Source organism: Dryobates pubescens, chromosome 21 (assembly GCF_014839835.1).
Source record: "Dryobates pubescens isolate bDryPub1 chromosome 21, bDryPub1.pri, whole genome shotgun sequence".
In the NCBI taxonomy this organism is placed as follows: domain Eukaryota; kingdom Metazoa; phylum Chordata; class Aves; order Piciformes; family Picidae; genus Dryobates; species Dryobates pubescens.
Window position 1 is genome coordinate 10825615 of NC_071632.1, and position 12295 is coordinate 10837909.

General features: G+C 44.9%; 1 protein-coding gene across 1 annotated transcript in view; it reads left to right on the forward strand.

The window, feature by feature from the left end:
- The window catches only part of MYO3A (myosin IIIA), a 93694-nt gene that overhangs the window by 14850 nt on the left and 66549 nt on the right, over positions 1-12295 (forward strand). The window contains exons 4-5 of the mRNA XM_054171398.1: positions 9843-9947; positions 10803-10902. Coding sequence (XP_054027373.1) covers positions 9843-9947; positions 10803-10902 — 205 coding nt within the window. The remainder of the gene's footprint in view (positions 1-9842; positions 9948-10802; positions 10903-12295) is intronic.

Sequence of the window (12295 nt, forward strand, 5' to 3'; positions counted from 1 at the left end):
TACAGGAAAGCTGCAGAGGAACTTTTCATAAGGGTGTTTAGCAACAGGGCAAGGGGGAATGGTTTGAATCTGAGGGAGAGTAGAGTTAGAATGGATCTTAGGAAGTTCTTCAGTATGAGGGTGATGACACTCTGGAATAGGTTGCCCAATGAAGTTGTGGATGCCTTCTTCCTGGAGGTATTCAAGGCCAGGTTGGATGAGGCCTAGGGCATCCAAGTCTAGTTGAGAGGTGTCCCTGCAAATGCCAGGGGTGTTGGAGTAGATGATCTCTGAGGTCCCTTCCAACCTGAGCCATTCTATGATTCTATAATTATTAATTTTGCTTTCCATGGGCTCAGTAGGGGGACTTAGAAGTTCTGTGTGCTAGGGAAACAGATGAATATTTTGATCTAGATGATTGTCCTTAACCAGGACTGCAGTACCTTTATCTCAGTCCCACAGCCCAGTCTAAAAGGACAAAGAGTCCTGTAATGTGTATGGGGACAGGTGTGGTTCCTTCAGTGAGAATGTGATGTCACCCCCCCCACAGGCAACACTGTGAGACTCTTCATAAGGCACTCATCCTGTTCTGCACCCAGGCATAGACTACTGCTTCATAGTGCTGTTTATGCCGAAGTGGGCTGGGCACAGGAAAGAAAGGCTTAGACCAAGCAGCTAGTTCTGTCCTTGTCTCTTCCTCAGTTTTCCAGTGCCATCTAAGAGTCCTGCTGGCCAGCAATGAAGCATTTTCCTCTCCATTAGCTTGATATTTTTTCTCTCTCAGCTAATGACTTGGTCACTCTCTATAGCACCTCTCAGTGCACGGAAGGAGAGAGGAGCTGCTGTCAGTGTTGCAAAGCAGCTGATGTTTGTTCTTGATGTGAAAAAAGATCTGTAGCCTCAGGGCCTGCAGGAAAGCTCAGAGCCTGGGGAGATGCTGATCATGTGAGGTCCTTTTGGGATGTTGCCTGGTGAGGAGTGACTTAGCGTAGGGTATCTGAAGTTCAGTGGGCAATTCCATGTCATTGAAGCTGTCAGTACTTCAGTTACTGAACTCCGTTTGAGTGTATGGCTTCAAATTGCACCAGGGGAAGTTTAGGTTGGATATTAGGGAAAAACAATGTTTCCTGCAAGAGTGGTCAGGCATTGGAACAGGCTGCCCAGGGAGGTGGCAGAGTCACCATCCCTGAGTGTGTTCAAGAAACCTGTGGATGTGGTTTAATGGCCATGGTAGTGTTAGGTCAGTGATTGGGCTTGATCTTGGAGTCTTTTCCAATGTTAATGATTCTATGAAGAGTTTGTCTTCAAAAAATAGTACAGTTGTAAGGAATGGGTAGGAGTAAAAAAACTGGAGTTATTCTCACTGCTGGGATAGTATGGCAATAGCAGGACAAACTGAATTCTTGACAGGCATTTTTCTGCAATGCCTCTCTGAGTAAGCAGTGCTAGCTGGAGTGAGTCCCATGGGAGCAGGACCAAATAGTCTCATTTTGGCTTTCAGAGAGTGTCCTTGGCTTTCAATGACCCTACCTGACAAAACCTAGAGACATCACCATCTTCATGGAATCCCAGAATGGTTTGAGTTGGAAGGTACCTCCAAAGGTCACCTAGTCCAATGCCCCTGCAGTCAGCAGGGCCATCCTGTACCACATCATGCTGCTCATGAGGAGCCTTGCTGAGCCTGACCTTGAATATCTCCAGGGATGGGGCCTCAACTACATTCCTGGCCAACCTGTTCCAGTGTTTCACTGCCCTCATGGTGCAGAACTTGTTCCTAATATGCAATCTAAATCTGCTCTTCCCTACTTTCAAACCATTGCCCCATATCCTATCACTGCAGACCTTTGCAAACAGTCCCTCTGCAGCCTTCTTCTAGGCTCCCTTCAGGTACTGGCAGGCTGCTATTAGGTTTGCCTGGAGCCTTCTCTTCTCCAGGTTAAAGAACCCCAACTTTCTCAGCCTGTCTTCATAGGAGAGGTGCTCCAGACCCCTGACCATCTTTATGGCCCTCCTCTGAACCCACTCCATCAGGTGCATGTGTTGAGGGCTCCAGAGCTGGATGCAATACTCCAGTTGAGGTCTCACCAGAGCAGAGCTGAGCGACAGAATCTCCTCTCTCGACCTGTTGTCCCACACTTCTTTTGACGCAGTCCAGGATGCCATTGGCTTGTTTGCATCTCTTTTACATGAAGTAGGGGACTTTGTGTTATGTGGAGATGAATAATTTCTGTAGGGTTTTCCTTTGGCACGGTCACAGTGTGCTGCTGTTCCTGGATACAGACATGTGTCCATCTAAGGGGATAAAGACCAGTTGGTGGAGGTTAAGACAAGCTTTGCATGGAAGTTGCTCTGCATAGTGGAAATGATACTGAGACTTATAACAAGAAAGCAGATAGGCCCCTTTTTTTGGTGTGGATCACTTACTATAAAACTGTGCTCTTGCAGGAAATTGTTGTGATGGCAAAGACCTCTCCATTTGGGGTGGGAGGGGTGGGGGATGGAGGGGAGTTGCCATTTGTCTGAATATTATCAGGTGTTTCCAAATGACATATAGGGAAGAAAAATTAAAGAATTGAAAATTGCTTTTTCATATTTCTCAGCATGGGTCATTCTTTATGGATCTTTGGTTATAATTGCTCCTTTCAGCCCAAGACTGAGTATTTTGATCCATTATGTGTCTGCATCAGCCTTGGTTTCTCCATTTCTAATGTATCCCTTCTTTGCTTCCTAATTATAGCAATTTTTTTCAGTCTTGAATTATATCCTATTTTCTCAAGATCAAAGGTGTGTGGCTACAATTACTGTTTGCTGCTTGAAAGTTTTAGCAAGCACACATGATTTCTCTGTGGAGTGAGTATTTTGTGTTACATGTCACAGTACAGCTGGTGAGAATGTGTCAGGGCCCTCCTGCCTGGAAAATGCTGCACAGGCAAAAAGCTGCTTCTTGGGAACCTCTAACAAAAAATTGTTGCAACCATGAAGTAAAGCAAAAGCCTAGGAAAAAAAAAACAACCCAAACCAACCAAACTGAAAGAGTTTTGTCATCCCACTGTCACAGAATCACAGAATGCTAGGGGTTGGAAGGGACCTCCAGAGATCATTGAGTCTGTTGAGTGCAAAGCAGGACCACTTAGGGCAGGCCACACAGGTAAGCAGCCAGGTGGGTTTTGAAGATCTCTAGAGAAGGAGACTCCACAACCTCTGTGGGCAGCCTTCTCCAGGGCTCTGTCAGCTTCACAGTGAGGAAGTTTTTTCTCAAACTGAGATGGAATTTCCTGTGATTGAGTTCACATCCATTGCCCTTTGTCCTGTCACTGGGTATCACTGAAAAGAGCCTGGCTCCATCCTCCTGACAGCCACCTTTCAGATATTTGCAGACATTGATGACATCCTATTCCAGCCTTCTCTTCTCCAGACTAGCCAGCTCCAGGTCTCTCAGCCTTTCCTCATCAGACAGATGCTCCAGTCCCTTCGTTGTCCTCACAGGCTCCATTGAACTCTCCCAGTACATCCCTGTCCTTCTTGGACTGGGGAGCCCGGAACTGCACACAATATTCCAGATAGAAAATAGAATAGAATTAACCAGGTTGGAAAAGACCTTTGAGATCATCAAGTCCAACCTATCATCCAACACTATCTAATCAACTAAATCATGGCACCAAGCACCTCATCTAGTCTCTTCCTAAACACCTCCAGTGACGGTGACTCCACCACCTCCCTGGGCAGCACATTCCAATGGCCAATCAGATGCTCCAGAACTTCCCTGGACCTGCTGGCCACACTCTTCTTAATGCATTCAAGTATACCATTGGCCTTCTTGACCCCACCAGGGCATGCTGCTGTCCCCTGGGTAAGTCATTATCAACCAGGGCTCCAGGATCCTTCTCTGTGGAGCTACTCTCCAGCAGGTCAACCCCTAACCTGTCCTGGTGCCTGGTGTTGGTTCTCCCCAGGTGCAGGACTCTGCACATGTCCTTGTTGAACTTCATTATGTAATTAAACAGCAGATGAATACTGTGCCTTGCACATTCTGATGTTTCCCATCACTTTTCTTTCTCCACATTTTATTTTTGGTCACATCTTCACTAAAGATAAGAGGCTATTTTTATAAAAACCCAAACACCCCCCCACACGTTTGCCCAGCTCTTGGTTAAATCCCAGATAAAGAAACTTCCTTTGCCTTTAGTGCGGGCTGGCAATCAATCATTGTAAGAAATGCCTGAGCTGAGGCTTGTCTCCTTTTTTGCTTCAGACATCTGAGGGCTCAATGATTAAATACAGGTGTGACAGACAAGGTACTCTTGCTGTGTTTGTTGTCAGTTTACATGTTGGGACCCTTTATAAAGAGTGTGACTGGGGCAGGTGAACTTGTCTGTAGAGGGAGAGGTCTCCTCGTTCTGTGGGGCAGAGAGGGCTGGAGGCTGCAAGCTACAGAAAAAAGAGACATAATAACTAGGGAAAGGAAGGATGTGCAGAAAGCAGGCAGCCAGGTGTCAGTGGTGACAAAAAGAAAAGTTTCCTGAGCTCCAGGATGGATGCCAGCATTTGTTGCAGCTCAGAAAGGTGCTGACTTCATTGAAACCAAACCTTGAAAGCAAGGAACTGCCTTGCACTGCCATGGTGAGCTTACAGCACACTTTAATTTCACTTCTGGCTGATCTTGTCTTTCAGAATTAACCATTCCAGCAGTTCATTTAAAAAGGAAAAGACATTTACTTGGAATGGTCTTTTGCATTTAGCATTATAAAATTCTCTCTAAGAATATCTTGGTATGTTCTTCAGAATGTTCCTGCTGCTTTAGGGTCTCACAGCAGTTACTGAGTCTCCATAGATCCTTTTGTAGTCACCACAGAGAGGCAGGCCATGTCCATGTGCTTCCTGAACACCTCCAGGGGTTGGGTTCTTCTGGTTTTGTTTTTGTGGTGGTTTGGTTTGGGTTTGGCTTTTTTTGGTTGTTTGGTTGTGGGTTTTTTTGGTGGTGGTGGTTTTGTTTGGTTTGGGGGAGGGGAGTGTTGGTGGGTTTGGGTGGATTTTACTGGTTTTTGGTTTGGTGGTTTTGGGGCTTTGCTTGTTTGTTTGGGGTTTTGTTTGTTTGGGGTTTTGTTTGTTTGTGGGGTTTTTTTTCCTTCCCTTCTGTTCAAGTCTGTTTTAGCTTCACTTCTGTGGAAGGAACCTTTAGACAAGGCCCATTGTTGGGATCTGTGCTTCCCTTGCCATGCTTTCAAACTCAATCAGAAAAATTTCTCTTGCAGTCATTTAGATCACAGTGAATTGTACTAAATTATTGTGTTCATCTAGCAGCACAGGCAGAAAATGTGTAGTGTGGACATGATAGTCCCTGGACTGCTGTCTGAACCCTGAATCATGTAGAAGTGATGGTAGATACAAAAAGAGGAAGATGCTTTGAAATGTTTCATCTTTGATGCTGGAAGAAGAGCTTTCCAGAGTAAAGCTCATTTTGAATGCTGGAAATGTGATGGAAATGGGGAGTTAGGTTTGGGTGACTTGATGCAGTCCAAAAGCACAAGTGAGCCCTGAGGACCATCACTCCAAATAAGAAACTTCCCTTTTTGGATTTTTCTTCAGATGAGAAGTGGCATTATGAAATTCTGCACTTCTAGAGCCAGGGGGTTTTTGAATGTAGTAAACCACAATATTGGCACAGATGTGGCCTTTTCCATTCTGGCCACCATGTGTGGTAGGGGTGTGTGTGCCCTCCCTGAGAAGCAGAGGCTGTGAGGGCCAGCATTGCCTAAGATGGAATAGGCAAACTTTTCCTCTGGCTGGCTGTCTTCTCAGTGCATGCATGTGGCAAAGAAAGGAAGTTGTTAAAAGGCAAACTGAAAGTGAAGATATCAGAAGCAGCAAACAAACGCCATGAGGCTGTGACTAACACAGCCCTGGAGGTGCCAGATGATGCAAGAGAGCAGAATTACAGATCCCACATGGTTTGTGATCACTGAAGCCAAAGGAGAGATGTCTTCTTCAGTGATACATTTCATTCATGCTAAATTGGGAGCCATCAACATAGAGCATTGCTGTGGTTTGTCTTGGTTATGGGTTATCTCCTGCTTCTGTGCACAAATGCTTCTGTTTCCTAACATCTTTCTTCCCTCTGAGGTGGAATTAAAACTATGCTGCACAGACAGCAACTGCATGGTGAACCCCCTGGCTCTTAGAATCACTGAATGGTAGAGGTTGGAAGGGACCTCTAGAGAACATTCAGTCCTACCCTCCATCCAAAGTAGGTCACACAGGAACATATCCAGGTGAGCTGTGAAAGTCTCCAGAGAAGGAGACTCCACAAACCCTCTGGGCAGCCTCTTCCAGGGCTCCGTCACTCTCATAGCAAAGAGGTTTCTCCCCATGGTGCGGTGGAACCTCTTGTGTTCCAGCTTGTACCTGTTGTTCCTTGTCCTGTCTCTGGGCACCACTGAAAAGAGACCATCACCTTCATCCTGGCACCCTCCCCTCAGATATTTATAGACATTAATAAGACCCCCTCTCAGCATTCTCCTCTTAAGACTAAAGAGCCCCACGGCTCTCAGTCTTTCTTCACAGGAGAGATGTTCAGCTCCCACAGTCATCCTTGCAGCTCTCCTTGGACTCTCTCCAGTGGATCCCTGTCTCTCTTGATCTGTTTATCTTGAAGAAACTGACACAGTTCTCTGTAAGTCTTCACATTTGTGGTCAGCAGTAGGTGCTGTCAGTGGAATGTGCTTTTTTTGGCTGTAGTAGTTGCAAGGACATGTCATACTGTAGGCAGGGAACAGGAGTTAATCTGATCACAGCTGATCCTGTGAGACAGAGTCCATTGAGCACTGTCTTGGAGACAGAAGACAAAGAGAGTGACTCTCCAATTGGCTGTACCAGGGTGGGTTTTCTTCTAATGGAGAAGATTTCTCTTGAAAAATCAAAGATAGAAAGAAAGTTGAGTGAAAAAGACCCCAGAAGAATTGTGCTCGCTTCTCTGAGGAAAGGAAGGCTGAGGGAACAGCAGGGTAAGGATAATGGGCTTTAGTAGGTTTATGCTTCACCCAGCTTGGGGAGCTGGTAGGTACCTGTGTGTAGAAAAACAATGTGAGGGTGAAGGAAAGCAGGGTACTTGGCAGTGATTGAGAGGCATTAAACACACAATAGCAAATCAGAGGATGCAGAGAAAAGATAAAAACACAGAAAGGGACAAGTGAAAATGCTTAAGGGTTTGCTTCTTTTTATGTTTCAGATAGGAGAAACAGAAAAGCATGGCTAGGCTAAAGGCATTTAAGGATAAATGAGAGAGAGCTCATGTGGAGTCTCATGTGGAGACTGGTAAAGACAAAATTGTGTTACTAAGACAAGGGAGAAATGAGATTCAAGAATGTTTCCTCTGTGTCTTTGTAGAGTGAGGAAAAAATAACGGCTTAGGAAAACACAGACCAGTCTGGTTGACTGATTCACAGATTGAATACAGCACACAGTGACCATCAGAACCAGGGAGTTCATGCCAAACAGACTTCTTCAGTGCAAGAAGATGGTGTTTGAAGTTCTTTATCCTGGGAAGGCCACAGGCCCCAAAAGAGAGCTCAGAGAAAAGCTGGCAACAATGTACAAGGCAACCCTGATGTAGTTTTCATCAGGAGAATGATTCAGTGTGTCTTAGTTATGTGTATGGTTATAGGGATATGTGGCAGCTTCACCTGCAAAATCTGGACAATAGAATAGAATAGACCAGGTTGGAAGAGACCTTCAAGATCATTGCGTCCAACCTATCATCCAACACCTCCTAATCAACTAAACCATGCAACCAAGCACCCCATCCAGTCTCCTCCTAAACACCTCCAATGATGGTGACTCCACCACCTCCCTGGGCAGCCCTCAGGGAATGATACCAGATAGAATGTTTTGCCTATGAGGACTTGTTTAGCCTATAGAAAAACAGATCCTGGTTAATAGCAACCTGTGTCATCACTGTCGTCATCCTTCCCCTCCTCCTACCCCACACACAGTGTCTGCCATAATCTCCTTTTCTAATTGTGGTTGTATTCCAATAATCCCCTTTCCTCCTTAGAGCTGCTTGCATTCTAATTCCTGCCCTTTTTCCCCTTCTTTCTGTGGTGGTGGTCTCAGAAAAAGGCAGTGTCTGATGTAAGTAGAAGTACACCTCTTTGAGACAGAGGAAGAGTTGTCCTGTGCCTTCAAAGCCTGTGTTTGAGACATCCTCAGGTGAACTCAGCCTAAGCAGAGTTAGGAGTTGGGGGAGTGGTGTAGATGACTTCCATGGTGGTGTGGATTATTTCTGTTCATGCTTGAAGACCTGCTCAGCTGGCTTTTTACAAATCCAGCAGTTTAGTATCTTACTTCACCTGACATTTTAATAGTTCTCATCTTATAATGCAGATATTTAGATGGTAATAGGCATTTCTATCCTGTGAGAGGGGTAGTAAAATTAGTAAAGGTCTTGGTTTGACTGCCTAAGGTGGTTTCTAAGGTACAGGTTTTTTCCTTCTCCCATCTACAAGAAATAAATTCCTTGATCAGTTTTCTTTGTACCTGTTGTTCCTTGTCAGAGACTCACAGAATGGTCTGGGCTGGAAGGGACCTCCAAAGGTCATCCAGTCCAACCCCCCCTGCAGTAAGCAGGGACATCCTCAACTAGATCAGGTTGTCCAGAGCCCTGTCGAGCCTCACCTTGAATATCTTCAGGGATGGGGCCCCAACCACCTTCCTGGGCGACCTGTTCCAGTGTTCCACTACCCTCATGGTAATGACCCTATTCCTAACATCCAATCTAAATCTGCACTTCTCTAGTTTGAAGCCAATGGGTTTGGTCAAACAGGTGTCTAACTGGACCTTGAGCAGGAGGAAGGGTTGTCCAGAGGAGGTTGTGGGCCTGCATCTGGAACAAGAAGCTGATAGGGTTGATGCTATAAGTGCTGTAATTAGTCTTACACCCATGGCTCACCTTCAGTGGGAGATGAGGCCTTTCTTTCCATGGTGCTTTCATTGTCTTCCATCATGTCCATCCCTTGTGTATAACATTCTGTAAGAATCTGCATGCACAGATTGTACTGGGTTGGAAGCTCATCTTGTCCAACCCCTCAGCAGTCAGCAAGGACATCTCCAACTAGATTAGGCTGCCTAGGGACACATCAAGTCTGATCTTGAATGTCTCCAGGGACAGAGCCTCAACCACATCCCTGCCTGTTCCAGTATTTCACCACTCATTGCAAAGAACTTCCTCCTTACATCCAACCTAAATCTCCCCTGCTCCAGTTTCAAACCACTGCCCCTCCGCCTATCACCGCAGGCCCTTCTAAAGAGTCCCTTCCCAGCCTTCCTGTAGGTCCCCTTCAAATATTGAAATGCAGCTCTAAGGTCTTGCCAGAGCCTTCTGTAGGCTGAACAGCCCAAATTCTTGCAGCCTGACTTAAGAGGAGAGTTGCTCCAGCCCTCTGTTCATCTTGGTGGCCTCCTCTGGACCCTCTTCAGCAGGTCCATATCCTTATTTTGTTGCGGGTCCTATTGCTAGTGAGTTAAACATGATGAGTATAAGAAGCACTTAGCGTGCCTCACAGAACATGCCTTTAGAGCACAGTTCTTGCACTATAAGCTCCTTCTGTATTAGTGAAAAAGCAACCATGTGTATATGAGAACAGAACTGCACTTGTGTTTGGGAAGAGTTAAATGCAGGAAGTCCTGAGGGGGAAAGATGGCAGAAGTTAGTGTGTGCTGTTTAAATGGTAGGCAACAGGACAAACTTGCCATTTGCCAGTGTAACAGGAGCACATCTGGCTACAAATGTGAAAACTACTGAAAACTGAAGCCAGTTGGCTCCTCTAGCCCTTCTCAATTCCTTTCTGTATTCCTCTGATGTTTTGCAGCTGTGCAATGGTGGATCTGTGACTGATCTTGTGAAGGGGTTTCTGAAGAGAGGTGAAAGGATGAATGAACTGATAATTGCTTACATTTTACACGAAGCTCTGATGGTAAGATAAGCTCTCAGTGAAAGGAGAGTCAATCCTCAGCTCATTTTTTTCTGTGTGTCTGAATGAGCAGAGATCATGTCATCACTGTCCTGTATTATAGCCATGTTTAATGAAATCAAAGGGATGTGTAATTCAGGTGGCTCTTCCTGAAGAAGCAAGGCAAAGAGCAATTAATCTGTTTGTCTCATTATGAAGAGAATTGAAATTGATTCCTGGCACTTGATTTATTTCCTTAGTAAATGCAATTCTGCAGGAAAATCACCTCTCTTTTGAGCAATGGCAGAAATACCCAAATCACTGCCCAACCTTTTATGTCTGCATCCAAAATATTTGTAGAGCAGAATGAGCAGCAGAGCTACTAAATTCAGATGCTGTTGCAAGAGGGGCTTTGGGGGGGCTAAACAGGATCCATGTCTTTATTTCTCACTTCCTTTTAACCAGAATTTGCCCTTCAGCAGTGAAATAAAGGCCTTAGCAGTTTTCTCTGAGTTTCTACTCTAAAGGTACAATCTGTAATGTAGGTTTCTAGTGCTTTTTCCCCTGCATTTGCCTTGACTTAAAGCAAGGCAGTTAAACAATATCTATTTCTCCTGTCGTGCCACATGTTTTTCTAGTGAGAATGACATCTCTCTGGGCTGGGATTTAAAACACACAAAACAAAACAACAACCAAAAAAAAAGCCCAAAGCAAACCAAACCAAACCAACAACAGCCAAAACCCAAAACAAAAATCCCACAACAAAAACATCTGCTTTGATTCCCTTCGCCCCATACTTATTTTGTTACCTTTTTGTTCCTGCAACTGGAGTAGCAGCAGCTGTCTGCAAAAAGTTCATGTTTACATCTCACCTTCCAGGGACTTCAGCATTTGCATGAAAACAAAACCATCCACCGTGACATCAAGGGAAATAATATCCTTCTGACCACTGAAGGAGGAGTCAAGCTTGTGGATTTTGGTATGTAATGCTTACTTCTATGAGCACACAAGGTGCTACATCTGAAGTATGGACAATAAAATAAGCAAATCAGAAAAGGTGAGCTATGTTATTCTCCATTAAAAAGAATTCTTCATTAAAAATATTAATTTAATTGATAATAAGCCTTCATTAAAAAGAATTCTTCATTAAAAACATTAATTTCATTAATAATATGTGTGCCAGGTGCTGCACTTTGATCACGGCAACCCCATGCAGAGCTACAGGCTGGGGTCAGAGTGGCTGGAGAGCTGCCAAACAGAGAGGGACCTGGGGGTGCTAATTGACAGCCACCTAAACATGAGCCAGCAGTGTGCCCAGGTGGCCAAGAAGGCCAAGGGCATCCTGGCCTGCATTAGGAATAGTGTGGCCAGCAGAAGTAGGGAAGTCATTGTGCCCCTGTACTCAACACTGGTTAGGCCACACCTTGAGTCCTGTGTCCAGTTCTGGGCCCCTCAGTTTAAGAAGGACATCAAGACACTTGAATGTGTCCAGAGAAGGGCAACAAGGCTGGGGAGAGGCCTTGAGCACAAGCCCTATGAGGAGAGGCTGAGGGAGCTGGGAATGTTTAGCCTGGAGAAGAGGAGGCTCAGGGGTGACCTCATTGCCCTCTACAACTACCTGAAGGGTGGTTGTAGCCAGGAAGGGGTTGGTCTCTTCTCCCAGGCAACCAGCACCAGAACAAGATGACACAGTCTCAAGCTGCACCAGGGGAAGTTTAGGCTTGAGGTGAGGAGGAAAGTTCTTCACCGAGAGAGTCATTCATCATTGGAATGTGCTGCCCAGGGAGGTGGTGGAGTCACTGTCCCTGGAGGTGTTCAAGAGGGGATTGGACGTGGCACTTGGTGCCATGGTCTAGTCATGAGGTCTGTGGTGACGGGTTGGACTTGATGATCCTTGAGGTCTCTTCCAGCCTTAGTGATAGTGTGATACTGTAATAAGTCTTCATTAAAAAGAATTCTTCATTAAAAATATTAATTTCCTTCATAATAAGTCTTTGTTAAAATATTATTCTTCATTAGAAAGAATTCTTCATTAAAAATATGAATTTCATTGATAATAATTCTTCATGAAAAATCTTATTCTTCATTAAAAATAGTTCTTCATTCAAAATAATTTGGGTAACCAAGGTTACTTTTTTTTTCACTTGACAAAAAATAAAATACTCACAGCCTTGGTGTTTCAGCAACTTTGAGGGGCTCAGCAATTTTGCTAATGCTGTTTCAGAAGCACTGCTAACAAATAGAAGCTATGATGTGAGGGTAGTAAGTGCCAAATGCTTTGGGGCAGGCACAGTAAGTGAAGTGGCAAAGCAAGTTACCAGGGTTCAAAATAAGGTTGGTGCTTAGTTCCCCTAGAACTCTGCACTGGTTCA